Source organism: Aricia agestis, chromosome 16 (assembly GCF_905147365.1).
Source record: "Aricia agestis chromosome 16, ilAriAges1.1, whole genome shotgun sequence".
Lineage (NCBI taxonomy): Eukaryota > Metazoa > Arthropoda > Insecta > Lepidoptera > Lycaenidae > Aricia > Aricia agestis.
In genome coordinates, this window is record NC_056421.1 from 3253411 (window position 1) to 3271663 (window position 18253).

Genomic DNA, 18253 nt, shown 5'->3' on the forward strand with positions numbered 1-18253 from the left:
TAAAATATAATACATCTTGATTTATAACACCATATGAGAAATATAATTTAATAACTAAAAAGTGTTCAAAGGTGCCCCCCTCTCCCCTAAATCGCAATAACTTCTAAACCATAACTTCTAAACCATAATTTCGCCATAACTTCTAAACCAAACGTCCAATTTTAATCATTCAAAGACCAAATATTGTCTACATAAACTGTACTTAGAGATGAAATAATTTATTTTGATAAGGATTATTAGCATGAGTAAAATAAATGCATTTAAATGTAGTCCAAAAAAATCAAGGTTTTTAAATAAAAAAATGGTTGTTGTGCCTCACTTAACATAGTTTTTTACGTCCGTGGATAGGTATAGTGTGTCGCGGACATTTTTGTAGATATTTATAAGATTTACATTTACTTAGAACATTGTATGGTTCTAACTTTTATAGTATATGCAGCGTACGCAAAATAAGTAAATTTTCTGGTTGTTTCCGAAAAACTGAAATATCTTACGGAACCCTATATTTTCCAAAATAAAAAGTAGCCTATGTTACTCGTAAATAATGTAGCTTTCGATTAGTGAAAGAATTTTTAAAATCGGTCCAGTAGTTTTTGAGCCTATTCGTTACATTTAAACAAACAAACAAACAAGCAAAGTTTACCTCTTTATAATATTAGTATAGATAAGTGTAGAATGTAGATTAACCATTAGATATTCGTTATCATGCAGAAATATCCTTGATCATTTGATAATTTTTTATAAGTACTTGCATGTTTAACACACAGAATCAGCCGCTATTCACCGATTCAATGCGGCGCTCGTTTATGAAGACTTTCAGTGGTGGTGGCATACAATTTTCTCGTGACACGTGAGCCGTGTCATACGCAATAGAAGTAGATGACACGGCTACCGTGTCACTCACCACGTTCAATAAGGTTTATTGTTTTTCTTGGTTTTTACGTGTTTATTAACTTTTTTATTTAATTTAACCCAAACCATTGATGTTAACGGAAGGCTACGTTGTTTTAAGTTGATTTCGAGTAGTTTTACTAAGTTCTAACCTGAAATAAGTAAGCGATTTTTTTATTCAGGTGTTGCAAACCTTTTGTAGGTTTCAAAGTTAGAAAAATGAGTAGGTATATTAAATTGATCTGGGTTTCCGATGTAAATTATACGTTCGTAGATGAATTTAAAGAAGTTCGTTGTTAAGTTTTTTTAAACGACTTCCAAAAAAGGAGGAGGTTATACGTTCGGCTGTGGATATTTTTTTTATTTGTGTTCAACGATTACTCCGCTGTTTGTGAACCGATTTTCAAAAATACATTTTGACACGTCAGAATTCTGATAGCATGCGAACTGTCCACAACAAAATGTATGAAGATGAACAGAGTGCGTTCCGGCGGGTGTCCGGTGGGCGTACGCTCGGGCTAAAAAAGAAGACAGCCCCTACTTTTTTCAATTCACAGAATATTCAGAAACGAAGCCTATAGGATTGTTTTACGTGGAAAATTAAGACGGTATGTTCGGAGTAGAACCTTCTAAAGTGTAATTTGAGGGAGATACAATCGCTTTCTAAATGACACGGCTCACGTGTCATACGCCACACATTAAAAACCCATAAGACGCGGCTGCCGTATAATCCGCAATGAATGCACCTTTTAAAAAAGGTTGACGGCCCCTACTTTTTTCAATTCACAGAATATTCAGAGGCTGCCCCCCATACTAAAAACAAAATAAAGTTATATTTTAATTCTACTATCTTTATTATCAATTACGAGCTTTTGCCCGCGGCTTCGCTCGCGTTAAGAAGTATTATTATATACAAACTTCCATCCCCTATTTTAACCCCTTGGGGGTAGAATTGATCAAAATCCTTTCTTAGCGGATGCCTACGTCATAACAGCTACCTGCATGCCAAATTTCAGCCCGATCGGTCGAGTGGTTTAGGCTGTGCGTTGATCACCATGTCAGTCAGTCACCTTTGAGTTTTATATATATAGATCATTTCTAATATCTTTATTATTCATTTCACGTTCTGTGACCGTCACTCCCTCGGCGTTCATAATGACGTTTAACAACTGCGGCAGCGCTACGAATGCGACTGAGCCGATTTGGTCGGTTGTCGGGACTCGGGTGCGCCGGCGATCCGACAACGTCCGACCAATAATAATTATCAACAGACGCTCCAATTTGGCTGAATTTGGTCGGGGCCGACGAAATTGGGCCGACCAAATGGTCTGTTAAGGTGGCTTTCGGATCTCTGCCGCGAGCGACCGCGACCAGTGAAAATTCAAATAAAATGCTACTTTATGACATATGCCGCCGGCGGCAGCGTGGGTCGCCACCAAAATGTCAGTAGAAAATGACACTTATATTCTATGTCATAAAGTAGTATTTTGTTTGAATTTTCGTCGGTCGCGGTCGCTCGCGGCAAAGATCCGAAAGCCACCTTTAGGGCTATAAGAAGTGATGCGATGTTAATAAAGAAAAAGAAAACGATGTCAACCAGAGATGTCAACACTTAACATGCCATCAAGCAGAGCTCTTTTTTGTTTACTCGGACCACGGACATTATTTAAAATGAGATTAGGAGGCTCCCGGGAAGGACCCGGGGGCCGGAGTTGGGACCAAGAATCTTATATACATGGATTCTGCGCTTAGAACATTATTTTGAAGACCAAAAATTCGGCCTTGGGTGACGTCATTTATGTATTTTGTCTCGCTCTTTGAGGTGACCATGATTGATCTATACTAAGGATTTCCCAAGTAAGAAGAAAGTAATGACGTATAGACTATTTTAGAAACATCATATTTTTATTTTAAAAAAATTAGGGGGCAAACGAGCAAACGGGCAACCTGATGAAAAGCAACCTTTGTCCGTTGCCCATAGATATTCGCAACATAAGAAGAGTTGATAAACGCTTTAAATCTTTATCATCCTCGTTAAACTTATAACAAAATATACAATATTATGTCGTCTTTAAGTTAAGGGGCAATAGAGGGGTCAGACTTTTAAATATATATATATATATATATTTTTTTTTTTTTATGAAATAAGCGGGCAAACGAGCAAACGGGTCACCTGATGGAAAGCAACTTCCGTCGCCCATGGACACTCGCAGCATCAGAAGAGCTGCAGGTGCGTTGCCGGCCTTTGAAGAGGGAATAGGGTAATAGGGGAGGGTAGGGATGGGAAGGGAAGGGAATAGGGGAGGGTAGGAAATCGAATAGGGTAGGGGATTGGGCCTCCGGTAAACTCACACAACGTGGTATTTCTCCGGTCGAGCCGGCCCATTCGTGCCGAAGCATGGCTCTCCCACGTATAAAAATATGACTGAACGACGTTGCGGGTACAGCTAGTAATAAATAAAACGCACATGAATTTAAATTTCTATTTATTTACAATGAAAATGAAAATATAAACTTTTTTTGATTTCATTGATATGACTCTTAATTTTTAAAGAGGTGTGGGATATGATGCGTGGAGGTCAAAGGAAGATCTTCCGACCGAGCTAGGTATTTGCTATTTTATTATGCTCGGTCAGGCCGGAGCCCACGTGATACATTTCAGCTGTCGTATATAATATGTCATCGTAAGATTGTAAAAACCGCGAGATTGTAATATGACGAAGTGATGAAATCACCGGAAAACAAACAGTTTTCCGGTGATTTTAAATTAATTATTTCGTATTTAAAATAACTTTAATTGCCTGAATCAAGGGCGTCGCCAAGGGGGGGCAAAGAGGGGCAGCTGCCCCCCCCCTAGAGATTCTAAAAAAGTTGCCAAATATAATGCAAACAACGACCACTATAAATTAAAATCTGATAATTGAAAAATATTCAATGTTATTGTAACTTATTTACAAGTTTTTTATTGCATAGTCAAGAGCTCGTGCTCGTAGCTTTACACATTGGACTCTGTACTGTCACAGAATATATATTTATATAGTACTAAGATACTGTTTTTACAATCGCTGTAGAGTGTAGATGTAAGGCTCGTAGTACAAGTGAAAACCTTCATGTGCTACTTTTCTCATTCGTAGAGAATGAGAAAAGTATAAATTGTAGTAGGTAAAGTCAACTTGCCCCCCCCCCCCCCCCCCCTGCGCCATCGGCTGGCGACGCCCTTGGCCTGAATATTTGATGTATAACATTGGATAAAATTTAGATATATTTAAAGTGCAGTTTGATTTATAAATTAGGTTAATTTTAATAACCGAACATTCAAACAGCACGTTGGTACATACCTGTGGTATATATCGACGCGCTCAGAAAACTTCGATAGCACGATGCAGGAATGTTAGGCGAATTGTGGGTACCGCCACAGAGGTAAGAACGATCAACAACTGTGGAGTGTTGATCGTGGATGCTTTAGGAGGTGTTCTGAAGGTCTACCTAACCTTCTATCTTTATAGTTCTATTTGTGTTTCTATCTATTTGTATTTCTATCTTTTATTTGTATTTACTGAGGAAATTAGATAAAAAATTAACCTTTTACTTTTAAAAGGCTGATTGAAGGGCTATTTAAACCAGTCGGCTGCGACATATATTGGTTGGGACTCAAGAGTCAAGATTCAGGAATATTATAATTAACGAGAACTTCAGGAAGTTCGACTCAAAATGTAGTTAAACGCTTTTTTTCTTTTGCTTTGGCACAATCGATTTTAACCAAGAAGTTTACATTAGGGTGTAAACTTCTTGATTTTAACAAAAAAAGAGATTGCCTATGTCATGTTTTGTCAACGTCAAATCGACATTCGACCGTTGGCTGTTGGCATTTGCCATTTGCTGTTGGCGCCTTTTTTGTGTTTTATTTTCTGTTTACTGTCATAATTTGTGCCAAATTATATTTTTTGTGATTTTGTATTGTGTTTATATTTTGTATCGAACATTCTTGTTAATGAAATAAAATACAGGTAAGTTAAAAATATAAATTGTATTTATGTTAAAATAGGATGTTTTTTCATTGAATTACATGAAATGAAAAGCGATGCCAAACAGGACGCCTTGTAAAACTAGCTTTCCAGAAACCATAATAATTTACCTGTAAGTATACATATTCTGTTGGCTAGCAAAACTACCTATTTTCCGGCTACCTCTGGGAAAATGACTGGTAATTTATCATAATTCTTAACGTACAATTTACAAATCTGCATTTAAAAAATATGATCCATTTACTTATACTTACATAGCAGATACCTCGAGTTTATCAAAGTCGTATAAAAGTGGTAAGTACTTAAGTATTACTATTTTTAACTCCTGACAAAGAAGAGGGGTGTTATAAGTTTGATGTTATAATTTTTTGAAGATAAAAGCTCTGATGTTTTTGTTTTGTTATTAGGTGTGTACATCTTGAGATCTAGAAAGTTGTTACTTATCTATTATGACCTAATATTTAAAATTTATCACTATCAGTGCTTATTAACCTGTGGGTCTCTATATCTGGGAGAGTCGCAAAGCAACTGTTGGGTGGGTTAATTTTTAGAAAAGGATAATATTATATTCTTTAATCAGAAATTCTGGAACTGAACTGGACTGACTAAAAATATTAATTATTTGCTAATAAAAAAAAATACAATAGGCAATCCATTTCTAAGCGAAAACAAAGAGCTAGGTCAGCAATGCTATTGTTCATAAATACCCAAGAAATTGAATTTGAATGTTTCTATCATGAACACCAATAACTCATTTTGGTCTATTATAATATAATCCTTTTTTCATAAATTATTATCTATGGCTACCTGGTTAAAATATCTGTAGATCATAAATATTGAATCATAATCATAAATATGTGACGTCAACATGGCTATGTTTTCACTGTGTGATGAAGGTGTGACCACACTAGGCGAAACTATGCTGCAGCCTGCAGTGTAGCAATACATACATTACACTTTACGTCCAATAGTACTACTTAGAGCAGGGATGGCGCACCTTTCCTTATCAACATGCCACTTTTCTGAAGAATTTTTTGTGATGTCAGCTATGTGTATATTATCTATATAATATTTTTCTTTGCAATCCTGCATATTTAAAAATATATAATTCCTCAAGCCTAACATGGCGCTTTTGTAGAATAATCACTATAACAATCTTGTGATTAGTTGTGTTCTCAAACTATTACGTCGCATGCCACTTCTGGCATGTGTGCCATTGGTTCGCCATCCCTAAGATAAAAAGTGTCACGTAGCTTAGTTCTGCTGGCGCGTAGAGATATCATTTTAACGCAAACAAAACATGGCCGTGGCATGTCGCATTGCTCAGCTGTAAGGCAAAACCGCACTAGTCGTAACTACTACAGCGGAGCGACGCGTCCAGTCACGGCCTAAAATTCTTTGTTAAATATTGTATGACTCAAATGAGAGACTGAACACTCCAAGGCACTAATTCCTGACTTCAACAAGAAACTATCAGAATTAGTGCTCACCTTAGGTAGGAACCAATTAAGAATCCTTACCAGAAGCATAACTGGGCACTGCAAGCTCAACAAACACCTAAACAGAATGTACACAAAAACCTAAACAGTATTTGTAGCATAACGACTTGCAGATTCTGTGAGGAGGAGGATGAAACACCTATTCACCTTCTCGTCGACTGCCCTGCTCTACTACAGAGCAGGAACAGGCACCTTGGTCGCCACGAATAAAACACAGAGGAAATTCGTGGCACCAACCCCAACCATATCATTCAATTTATAAGCAGTACCTATTGGATTGGGGATGATACTCTAGTGCGAAGGAGTCACAATAGATCCTCATGGGTCAGGGCTACAGCGACTTGCCTTCTTTAAAAAAAATTGACTCAATTCGTTCTACGCGGCAGCAGAGCTACGCGACCAGTTATGGAAAGTGAAATGTCCCGTAGTTCCGTAGTAAGCGAGACCGCACTGAGCGACACTGCGCTGCAGCGGAGCCATACGGAACTTCACTGCCAAATACGTTTTGTGTATAACAATATGAACTTTGCGATGGAGCTACGCGGCAGTCGGCACAAAGTCAGTGCTATGTATATTGTATACGTAAAGTACCTATAGCTTCGCTTCGATGCAACATGGAGATAGATAATTTATTTGCTTAGAATGCAGGTACAATAATAAGATGTAACAGTATTTTTCAGAGCCTTATACATTCTACCTTACGGCATGCAAAATTTTATCATGATGTGATGGAGTGCATACTCCTAGACGTGCGGTCTCACTTCTAGTCAACGGCTTAGCATGGCCACAGTAGAAATTCGAAAGAATAGAAACGCTGACAGTTTTTGTGGGCAAACTGACAGATTTCCTTTGTCAATCCATGACTTTGGTCTACTTTACCGTAAGAATAAACCTTTCTATGGTGGCCATGCTAAGCCCACTGGTCTACACATTTTGACCATCTGACAATATTCCAGCATGGAGGCCGGGACCCCTGAGGGTCCGCGCACGCGCGCCGCGCTGGCGGAGATCCCCGCGCGGCTGGACCGCCTCCGCGTCACCCCCCGCCCCCTCACCGCCATCACCAACAACCGGGAGCTGTCCCCCTCCCTACCACCCGGGTACCTCAGCCCGGCGCCCTCGCCCGAGGAGTTCCTGATACAGCAGAGAGGTTTGTTAGACCAGAGACATTTACTTTACACAATCTACCTTTATAAAATACGGAAGCAAACGAGCAAACGGGTCACCTGATGGAAAACAACTACTTACTGTCGCCTATGGACACTTGCAACATTAGAAGCTGCAAATACGTTGCCTTCATTTTAAGAGGAAATACGCTCTCAGCCTGAAGATTTGCAGGTCGTATTGGCCGGAAATTCTGCTGTTTGTTCCAGAGAAACTATAATAATATTGCTTGTTGACTATTTCGTAGTGCGCAATGTTGCCCACTTATTCGTTGCGTCGATATTTGTTTATGAGTGGAAACCGTACGTTTTTCCTGGATAAGATTTATCATAGGTTATTTCCTGTGATTCTAAATAATTATATTCATATATTTTCATACCCAGAAAAATAGGCTACTTGACCTACTTTTTTTTCTTCATGTTATTCGCTTCGTAATCATTCATTTTCACAAAAAAAAAACTAATATTCAAATATTTTACACAGTAGAAACCCATAAAAATTTTGATTGAAAAATATGCCTTATAAATGGCGCCGAAAACACTGCCCGCCATAGTGTGACGTCATCCGTTTTGTATTTGAAACTCTCTTTATTGAACATTTTTTATGTGCTAAATGTACGAGTCTGAAAGTGCCTAAAAATTATAAAAGAATTAAATAAGAAATTAGAAATCATTTTTAATGTTGAAAACTTTTGGAGAAAAGTTTTGGCATTTTCATTTCCCGTCCACAATAAGTGTAGGTATATATTAATATATAAAACTGATGTTTTATTTGAATTATTCAAGAAAATATAATTTACAAATCTTTCTAGGCTTATTCTTATTATTTATGTAAGTACAAATAAACTTGCATATAACGAGCGTGATAAATAAAAGATATTAAATTACTAGTGTGATGACGTCACATCCAAATCGGAAGTACCGCAAAAGCGTTTTCGTCAGTACAAATCCTATTTTTATAAAATCATACTGTCAAATCGACTTTATTTATCGATCATAAGCTTTTATATTATGATGATAAGAGTGAAATACGGTTTCCTAGGCCAAGTTCTGCATTTGTTCAATGAAATTGAATATAGGCTAAAGTAGCCTATTGGTTTAGCAGTTTAAGCCTTATGAAAATAAAGAGGTAACGGAAAGACAGACTTGAACTGTCGCTTATTCATATTATAGGCCTGGAGATATTGACACAAAATTCTTGGTCATTTGTACCAGTATGGCGGTTTTACAGGGGTATAATTACGTAAAGGCAAAAAGGAAAATGATGGTCATAGCGCTCGCACTGGCAGCCCAAACGCGTAGGCGTTAATCGAACGTGTCGGATAAATATCGAGTGTCGAACGATTTGTTCCACAAAAATTTGCGTATTTTTTTTTTGGTATGGCGGCCATTGGGCGCTGTCGGAAAAGTATGGCAAGGTGATTTTCGTGAATGGCTATTCGACGATGATTAGCTATGCAAAAATTAGCCTGGTACAAATGGTTCAATTTTTTATTAAAATTAACGTATTCGCGTCGGTATGGCGGGCTGTAAGCCGCACCCGACAAGTATGGCATTACGCTTTCGTCTACTTATTTTTTTTCGACTATCTGAAAACACAAGCATTTTTGTTGGAACAAATCGTTCGACACTCATTATTTATCCGACACGTTCAATTAACACCCACGCGTTTGGGCTGCCAGTGCGAGCGCTATGACCATCATTTGCCTTTTTGCCTTTATGTAATTATACCCCTGTAAAACCGCCATACTGGTACAAATTACCAAGAATTTTGTGTCAGTATCTCCAGGCCTATTATGTATTGTAATTGAATGATTGTAAGGAAATAAAATAATTTATGTTTCAGGTCGCAAGCGTTTGCCGGTAACATGGTCTCCCGACATCGATTTAAAGCGGACCGCATTTCAATCCACCGTTCGCACTCCGCCCAAAAATCCAACCGATCGCCATTCCCCACCCAAACTCGGCGTCACTTTAAGATCCACACCGAGGAAACGTCTTCTACTCGGCGACGAGCGCATACCACTCTCGCCGGAGAAAATCGACTTTAGCGACCTCAGCACCCCACAGAAGTTCAAAATTAACAGCCCCATCAAGGGCACTCCACCCATCAAGCGGTGCAGACTCGACAAAATCCTGGACGCCGATACATCTACCCCTATCGACACGGCGCTAAAGGGACTTAGCCCGACCCAGCTCATCCGCATGATAAAGAACATAACGCAGACTCATCCCGAAATCGAGCAGGAGATAAGAAGGGACATGCCCTCCCCGGATCTGGAGCCTTTGGACGAGAAACTCAACTATTTCAAATCGAACATCTACAGAAGCATACCAACGTCTCGCTTGATGTCCAAAACCGATTCCCCGGCCTTCTCTAGGGCGAGTACGCACGTGGCTTCCTTCAAAAAGTGTTTAATCGAGCAGGGCAAGGTCCTAGTGGAATCGCAGCATTGGGAGTCCGTTATGAAATATGTGTTCCTCGCTTGGAAGCATGTGAAATCGACTCCGGTTTGGGACAACCAGTCGCACAATACGCAAAGGAAGCAATGTTTTAAGGCACTAGCTAAGTTCTGTATGACGGCTCTAAAGAAGGGCAGTTTTCGGAAGGAGTTTATGATGGAGATACACGACAAACTGCGGGGCATGGAAACTGATATTGACGACATACAGTCCTGCCTGACGCATGTGAACGGTCTTTTAGGCATTGTGTAATATCCATTGCTCTATAAACTGTTCTCTTAGCAATGAAAAGATCCACACTTTGTATACAGACGTTGTACAATGTTTTTTCTTTGTCTGTGAAAACTTACAAGCCCCTTCAGACTAGGACAAAACACTGTATGAGTAAAACGTCTATACAGAGTGGATATTTTTATAAGGAGAAAATCTATTAGCATAATATTAGGGTCAATCTTACCGGAACACGCAAATGAGGATGTTACTGTGCGTACTGAAAATACGTTTTCAGCTGTACTCTCATGCGTCTTGGACCTTGGTGTGATTCACCTTTAGGCGAACTTTGACAAGTTAACAATTACCGTTGTATGGTCGCTGACAAACGTACATTACCACTTTTTGTATATCTACTTGAATATATTACTAAGGCAATATGAAAACTTTAAGAAGCAAGCAAAACGGAACAAAATTTTGCGCATTACGCAAATACAGTAACTTTTAGGTGGTATGAAAATTATTATTTGCATGGCGATGCGAGTTCGACTCGCATCTGACGAGTTTTTTAACAGAGTTAACCATTATGATATTTATTGTTTAGGTCAGTGCTATTCAACCTGTGGCTCACGAAGCTCTTGGTCGCCAGAGGTCAAGATTATTATTTATTTCTTTAAAATACGGTAAATATTAAAGCGATTGACATATTATATTATGTGGGGAAACATACACGATAAAAGAGTGTTTGGGGGTCCATAGTTTTTTCATACCACTTCATAAATGGTCACATCATGAAAAAGGTTAAAAACACTGGTTTAGATCATATTTTGCTAAAATAGTCAAACATGAAAGTTTAAATTGGAACTTAGGAATAACGGTTTGAAGTTATGCAATTGTTGCAATATTTTTGATAAGTACTAAAATTTTTAGTCAGCTCAAACATAGCCAAAGCTAAGTTATTGAATTATTATTAAGAAGTTTCCAAATATGCATAACATTATTAGCGGTCATTATATATATTTTAATATAAGTAAGTTCTTTATTCCACGAATTTAAAAAAATATTTTTGCAAATATGTAATTAGCTTAATGACTGCTTGAGTAAGGGTGAGCATTTAAAAATGTTAAGTAATTTTAGGCTCATTATTAGTAATGGATCTATCATTACTTTTTATGAAACTTGTTTATAAAAATTAGATTAGAAAAATAATTAGAAATTCAAGACTTTTGAATGTGTGACTGAATATTTACCCAGCTTACCATATAATAATATTATGTAAATGCCTAATGAGTAAATTGGCTTAATAACTTGTTACATATTTTGACCAAGCACAGAAAATAAACCCAGTGAAATAATGCTGGTCAAAAATTTGATCTCCAAGTTTTAAGTTTCAAGTAAACCCAATTCTAGTATAGTCTGATCAATGGTTCTCAACAATTGTTGTTTGTGTATGAAAAAGTACCGTCAAAGAAATTTATTCATAGGCAGTTTTCAGACCACCTATTTTGGTCGGGTCACGAATAATTTTGACTTTTGACTTGACATACAAGTCAAAATATTCGTGATCTTTCTGGCTTGACGTCATGACTATGAATCAATTTTTTTGATAGCACAAAATACGAAATTTTTAATTAGGATGTTGGTTTTGACCTAAAGAAATTCATGGCCGTTTTCCAAAATGCCTTGTTAGTTTAAATATGAAATTAGGTAAATATTTTTAAGAAAAACAATAATTGTTTAATTGTTTTAAGTAAGGAAACAAAAGGTTAGTTAAATTGATATATTTTTGTATTTGGCTGTTATAAACTACCTCTAAGGAACTTGTGAATTGTGATTAAGTGCCTTCATATTATTCTTGTTAAGTACAACTTTCATTTTCCTTTCATTTTAGAATTTGCTGATAAAAATTATAACCCAGTAGATACGGTATTTATTTAAGTACTTTGTAATATTTTGATTGCATCTAGAAACCACAGCAACAATATTAAAAAAAATGTTTACAAGCTCAGACCAAACAAACAACAAATACAAAATAACGATTTTTTGTTGACAATACAAATCTTTTTTTTTTGTATACTCTTTTTCAATCTGTTTTGATCTAACTGCAAAGTTTAGTAGTATAATGCTGCCAATTTAAATGCAATGATCCGAGCCATGGGCGTACCGAGTGGGGGGCAGCTGCCCCCCCCCCCTGGATCATGTTGACGTCCCTACTAAGTATATTATCTAGTACTATCTATTAAAAAAAAATAACACGATTTTTTGCCATTTGTTTGCAATACAATATTTTTACAACTAAAAATTATTAATTTTTTATTCTTTATAAACACCTAGCTTATGAAAAATCTGATTTGCCCCCCCCTGGCCCAAGACCTGGGTAATTTGCTCCCCTCTGGCACCAGAACCTGGGTAATTTGCCCTCCCCTGGCCCAGAACCTGGGTACGCCCATGATCCTAGCAATAAAGATGTGATGCATAATAATAATTTGGTTAAACAGAAAGGCGTGGTTTTTTAACATTTATTACACGGCTAAGCGTAGTTTTGAACTTCCTGTGTGGTTAAAACTCGCCTTTTTCTTTGTCTTCAGTTTAAAAAATAATTACATGAACTAATTACTGATTAAATGATTTTATGTAGGTCAAAGAAATTGATTTATAGGTCTATGGCGGACCTACTATTATATGGTCGGTTTAATACAGCTATGCTCAACCTGCGGCCCGCGGAGGCTTTGTCAGTGACCCGCGAGGAATCGATAATTTTGAACGTAATTTTTTACCCTTAAATAATTTTGATTGCGGCCCGCGACACCAAGACAGAAGCATTTTTGTGGCCCGTATACAAAAACTGTTGTGTACTGCTGGCTTAGTAATATTATGACTTGACATAATATTACTAAGCCAGCAGTACACAGCATACTTCAGTCTTGGTATTCTGTTGGCGCATCGTTGGCTATACCCCGACTAAATAACGTAGGTTCGTCATCTGCCTTTGAATAAATTATTCCGATAGCTCTATGTAATTTTTTTCTTTTAATTTAACATAAGCTTACTTATAAAACTGCCATTTTACTTTTAATTTATGTGCCTCCATTGTATTACTTAGTTTTAAATACATTTTGGATTGTTTAATAATATTTAGTTTTATTAACCAAATCTATACCATGTATGGGTTATGACTAAATTTTCCATGTATAAGAATGATAATTTGTACCATGCAATCAGCTATAACAGGGATGGCGAACCAATGGCACGCGTGCCAGAAATGGCACGCGATTTAAAATTTTGAGCACGCTACTGATCACAAAATTATTGTAGTTATTATTGTACAAAAGCGCCAAGTTAGGCTTGGGACATTATAATATTTTTATATACGCGTCAGGAATCAGGATTACAAAGAAAAATATTATTTGATGTTACGCCTATGACATCGGTAAAGAATTCTTCTGAAACGTTGATAAGATAAGGTTCGCCATCCCTGACCTTATAATATTATACATCTTTACAATATAGCTGATGAGTGATGCGGTGGTGATGCGTATTAGACGCTTAACTCCATTTCAATTTATTTTGATCTAACTGCAAATAAGGTTTGAAACTTTGGTATGAACTGTAAGCTATAATGATTAATGCTCCCCATTTCAATGTCACAAACAGCATTTAATCGCATTTGGACTATAGGTTCAAAACAAATTGAAACAACGTAAATCGTAATAATATAAGTTATAACCATCCACTATCTAAGTAAAATACACAGCTGATAAGGTATTATAAGTAGCTGACTCACAACGCAAATATAACTAATGAGTATTGGCCAAGCCACACTGCGTTACGGCGTCGCATCGTAAAAATCTATATTGGTGTGCTTTTAGACCTTAGGAATACTAACTTAAACTTAGAAGGTACTTGAACTCTACCAGAATGCATTTCTTAGGTCTAAGTGTCAAAACACACTAGGCCGAAAAAACTCAGCCGAAGTTCCGCACGATTACGCCTGCAATGTATTTTAAATTACCGATGGGCGATGACACAGCATGCCGAAATTACGTCGCGTTATATTGTTACATGCGTTTGACATAGCTGACGTAAGAATGCGGAATTTCGGCCGTGTAACTTCGGCATGGTGTGTTTAGGCACGTCTTATATCTAGCATTTCTTAGACATTATATGACACTGCGATGCTGTGGTTATGACTTATAGCTTGACCCTTATAAATATTAATTATATAGCCTGTCAAGAAAGTGAAGAAATTAAAAAGTGGCAACATCGTAGTGTCATCCCTTTCAAATCAATCTAAGAAAAAAGGGATGACATTGACTCCCTGTCAAAAACTTGTCATTTTCCATATAAACCACGATTGACAATGACAAGTTTTTGACAGGGCGTCAATGACCTCTATCGAAAGTTAGCCCGAGTGGAGTATAAGGTCTCTTGTACCATCTAGGAAATTAATTCCTAGGCAGTTGACGGACCTACGTCGTTTGGTCGACTTATGTCAATTCAATGTTAGCTGTGATCGGTTTGATGTAACGCCACCAAATTACTTAGGTCCCCCATCTGCCTAGGAATCAACTGCTCTGATAGTAGATAATGCTCTAATAGTAATCAATCTAAGAAAAAAGGGATGACACTACGATGTTGCCACTTTTTAATTTCTTCACTTTCTTGACAGACTGTAATTACGTTAAAGAATGTACCATCAAAGAAATTGATTCATAGGCAGTAGGCACCTGACGAAACCTACGTCATTTGGCCAAGTTACGTCAATTCAATGGTAGTCACTAGTCATACCATCGTCGTCTAGGTTTGATATAACGCGATCCAATTGCCTAGGTCCGCCATCTGCCTATGAATCAACTTCTCTGATAGCACACACAAAAGTATGACGTCACTGGTAGGTAAGTCATTCTCAGCCACATTTGGAAAGTCCTTATCTCAGAAACAAAAAATATTTGTAGATAGTATCTCGTATGGTCTATTGTCTACGAAAAACACGTAAACAACTTGGACACCAATCTTAATGATTGTGGATTAGTAATTTTATAATTACTGTCGTTAGACAAAGTGCATTCAATTTCTTGGTATTTGAATAACAAATAGGTTAGCTAATGACTATTTGGTCAAATATAAGTCGATTGATATGAGTTTAGTTTATTATATCACGTTCAACCCTAGACAAGGAAGGTCAGAGTGAAAATGGATTTTAGTTTGTCTGAGATTTGTGACATGCTCGCTGAGAAATTGGAAAAATATGGGCAGAAGAGGAAGCTTGAAATGATGAGTGCAGGTATGTAACAATTTTATTTTTTTGTTATTATATTTTTATCTTACTGTTATATTATAACAAAACTAAGTGATAATACTTTAGGGTCGTGTATGTGTCCCAAATACAGAGTTTACTATCAAAGAAATGTCATGTACTTTTTTTAACGTATTGCTTATTGGCAAATTATTCATAACGTTGGCGGTTGGGGTATTTCTCATGCCCGGGCCGCACCTGCGTAGTGCTTCGTGCTTAAATTAGACCATGCATTGGACGAACTGCGTGTATCGTCCAATGGTATCGTCTCACAGCACGAAGCTTCGTATGATCGATAGACACATGTGCGGCCGGCATCATAGACACATAGAAGTCGAAAATAATTCTTTTCGCTGCTACTTTGTCAATAAACTCTATATAAGGGACAATGTATACAAATTTGAAATTACAAACCCTAAGTATTATAACTTTATTTTGTTACACCACCCTGTATGTTCACCATTGATAAAAATATTTTACAAATTATAACAGAAGAATTACTTGTCAGTTGTCTTTGTCCGACATTTAATAAGACAAAGTCAATTTGCAGACTTACCGCCGTACTCTGAAACATTTAACAATGATTAACTTTCAATTTAATGAAGAGTTTGACAGATAATGTATGTGGCTTATGTCAAAATGTTGAATTAATGACATTTAAGTAATTAATGTTCCACTCTGAGTGCGGCAGTTAGACTTTAAATAGCAATACGCCACGTAAATATTTTTATGAGTAACAGTGTACCTAGTGTAAAATATAGTGTAAAAGTTAATTACTATCTTGATTGCTGTTTGTTAAGTTTTGTACTTACTGTTTTCCGATAAGATAATATAACCATTAATCTCTTCCTTATGGAAATCGGTTAAAAATTTCCAATTTGTAGCAATGCAACGTTGTTGCAATGTAAGTAATCTAGGACATAATATTATATTAATATATAGTATATGTTTTTATTACTTACTAGCTGTCCCGGTGGACTTCGTGTCACTTAAAAACCTTCCCTGGACTTCTACGAATATTTTAAGACTAAAATTAGCCCAATCCGTCCAGCCGTTTTCGAGTTTTGCGCTTAGCAACACATTCAGCGACTCATTTTTGTAATAAAGACTACATATTATATACTTACTTAGATATAATTCCAAACTACGGATTGGATATCTCCAATCAGCAGTATGGAATTATAGCTGTTGCTGTATGGCGCATTTGCCGGGTCACGGCCCACGGGTGGCACGCTTTGCCACACTCACTATACTAATTTTGAAAGTTGAAAGATTTGAGATAAAAAAAAAATTATGTTAAAACCTGATTTTATTTTTCTTTCCAGCTCTTGCCGAGAAGAAGTTTAAAACCAGTACGCCTTTGAGAACAAGAGTTAAGTTCAATTTCAAAGTTTCGCCAATAAAAACAGCTTCACCGACTCCTGCCGTATATGCAAGAAATACTCCAGCGCAAACAAATACTGTTTTAAATGACAGTTCTGCACTGGTTGAAACCAGAAACACACCGGTTAGTGCCAGAAATGGGCCGGTTGAATCCAGGAACACTGCGGTTGGTGCCAGAAATGAGCCGGTTGATGCTGCAAATAGTCCCGTTGGTGCCAGAAAAAGCCCGGTTAGTGCCAGAAATACTTTCGGCAGTGCCAGGACTACTCCACGTGTTCAAAATCCGCCTATGCGACCAACTCCAAGTAAAATTCGCGGCAGATTCTCTGTTCGTCCCAGAGCGCTGGTCTTCGAAGATTCCGATGAAGAAATTAACGGCGATGTTTGAAGATATTGAAGCATATCCTCAAGAGGTCTGTGAGTAATTTTACATGTAATAGTGCCCTTACGCCACTATAGACTCCAAGGTAATTCTTGAAGTTTCTTGATGTTTGTTCACCCCCGCTCATTCCCCGCGCCGCGAGTGACCGTTCTGCAACGATTTCAAATGGCATAAATTATGTAATAAAAAAAAATAACACTCAATTTTTTTGGTTAAATGGACTCTCCTAATGATACCTAAGCCCTGAATAAATTTGGCAGGAAGGTTTAATTGCACCCTGTATATTATATTGATGCTGTTAGTACTTTGTTGAACAGTTTGTATGTACAAATTTTATAGTAAACGTAAAAATAGTGATAAGTACTTACCTAGTTTTTAAGTAATTATTTATTGATTAATTTATTTCTCAGTTAAGTATTATGTTTATTTAAAATTAATATATTTAAAAGGATCTAATATTTTATTTTGTTTTATTTTCAATGTCAACATGCCTAATTGTTATTTACTTTTTACCTACGAATCTGTTTCATACAAAAGTCTCATTAATATGAAACATTTAATTGTATGAAACAGGCAACCGCTGAAGATTGTCTTGATGTTACTGTAAAGTAAAAAGAAAGAAGAGCCTAAGATTGGTCAATTCTAGGTTCTTCCAGTGAACTTAGTCCTTTCGTACCTGCGCATCGTAGACTTTCTAGAAAGAGTTTCTTTGTGCCAAAAAATTTCGAAATAGGACATATTATTATTTTATTTCAATTGGGGAAGATTTCATAGTCAGAGGGCGCCACGCGTATGATCTATTTACATTCTATGGTTCGGAGCGGTTCATACGAAATATTTTTGTATAACGTTTACCTGTGCCACGTTTACCTGTCTGATGTTTACCTGTGCAATGTATTGTACCTGGAAATTAAATCAGCTCAAAGAAGAATTAAAGAAGA

The 18253-nt window shown here is 37.0% G+C and overlaps 2 protein-coding genes across 3 annotated transcripts; both read left to right on the forward strand.

Annotated features, from left to right (window-relative positions):
• Nucleotides 1-4873: 4873 nt before the first annotated feature.
• LOC121734967 (tethering factor for nuclear proteasome STS1) lies at nt 4874-12450 on the forward strand. 2 transcript variants are annotated; one of them, XM_042125632.1, is made up of 3 exons: nt 4874-4898; nt 7372-7565; nt 9425-12450. In XM_042125632.1, exons 2-3 carry the CDS (start codon nt 7373-7375, stop codon nt 10291-10293), a joined length of 1062 nt encoding a protein of 353 aa, XP_041981566.1. In that variant the 5' UTR covers nt 4874-4898; nt 7372; the 3' UTR covers nt 10294-12450. The 2 variants fall into 2 exon arrangements, with proteins under 2 accessions (XP_041981566.1, XP_041981565.1); XM_042125631.1 differs by lacking the exon at nt 4874-4898 and adding an exon at nt 5186-5210.
• Nucleotides 12451-15231: 2781 nt separating this feature from the next.
• Nucleotides 15232-17447, forward strand: LOC121734970. The gene is made up of 2 exons (XM_042125636.1): nt 15232-15535; nt 16873-17447. Exons 1-2 carry the CDS (start codon nt 15445-15447, stop codon nt 17316-17318), a joined length of 537 nt encoding a protein of 178 aa, XP_041981570.1. The 5' UTR covers nt 15232-15444; the 3' UTR covers nt 17319-17447.
• The last annotated feature ends 806 nt before the right edge of the window (nt 17448-18253 follow it).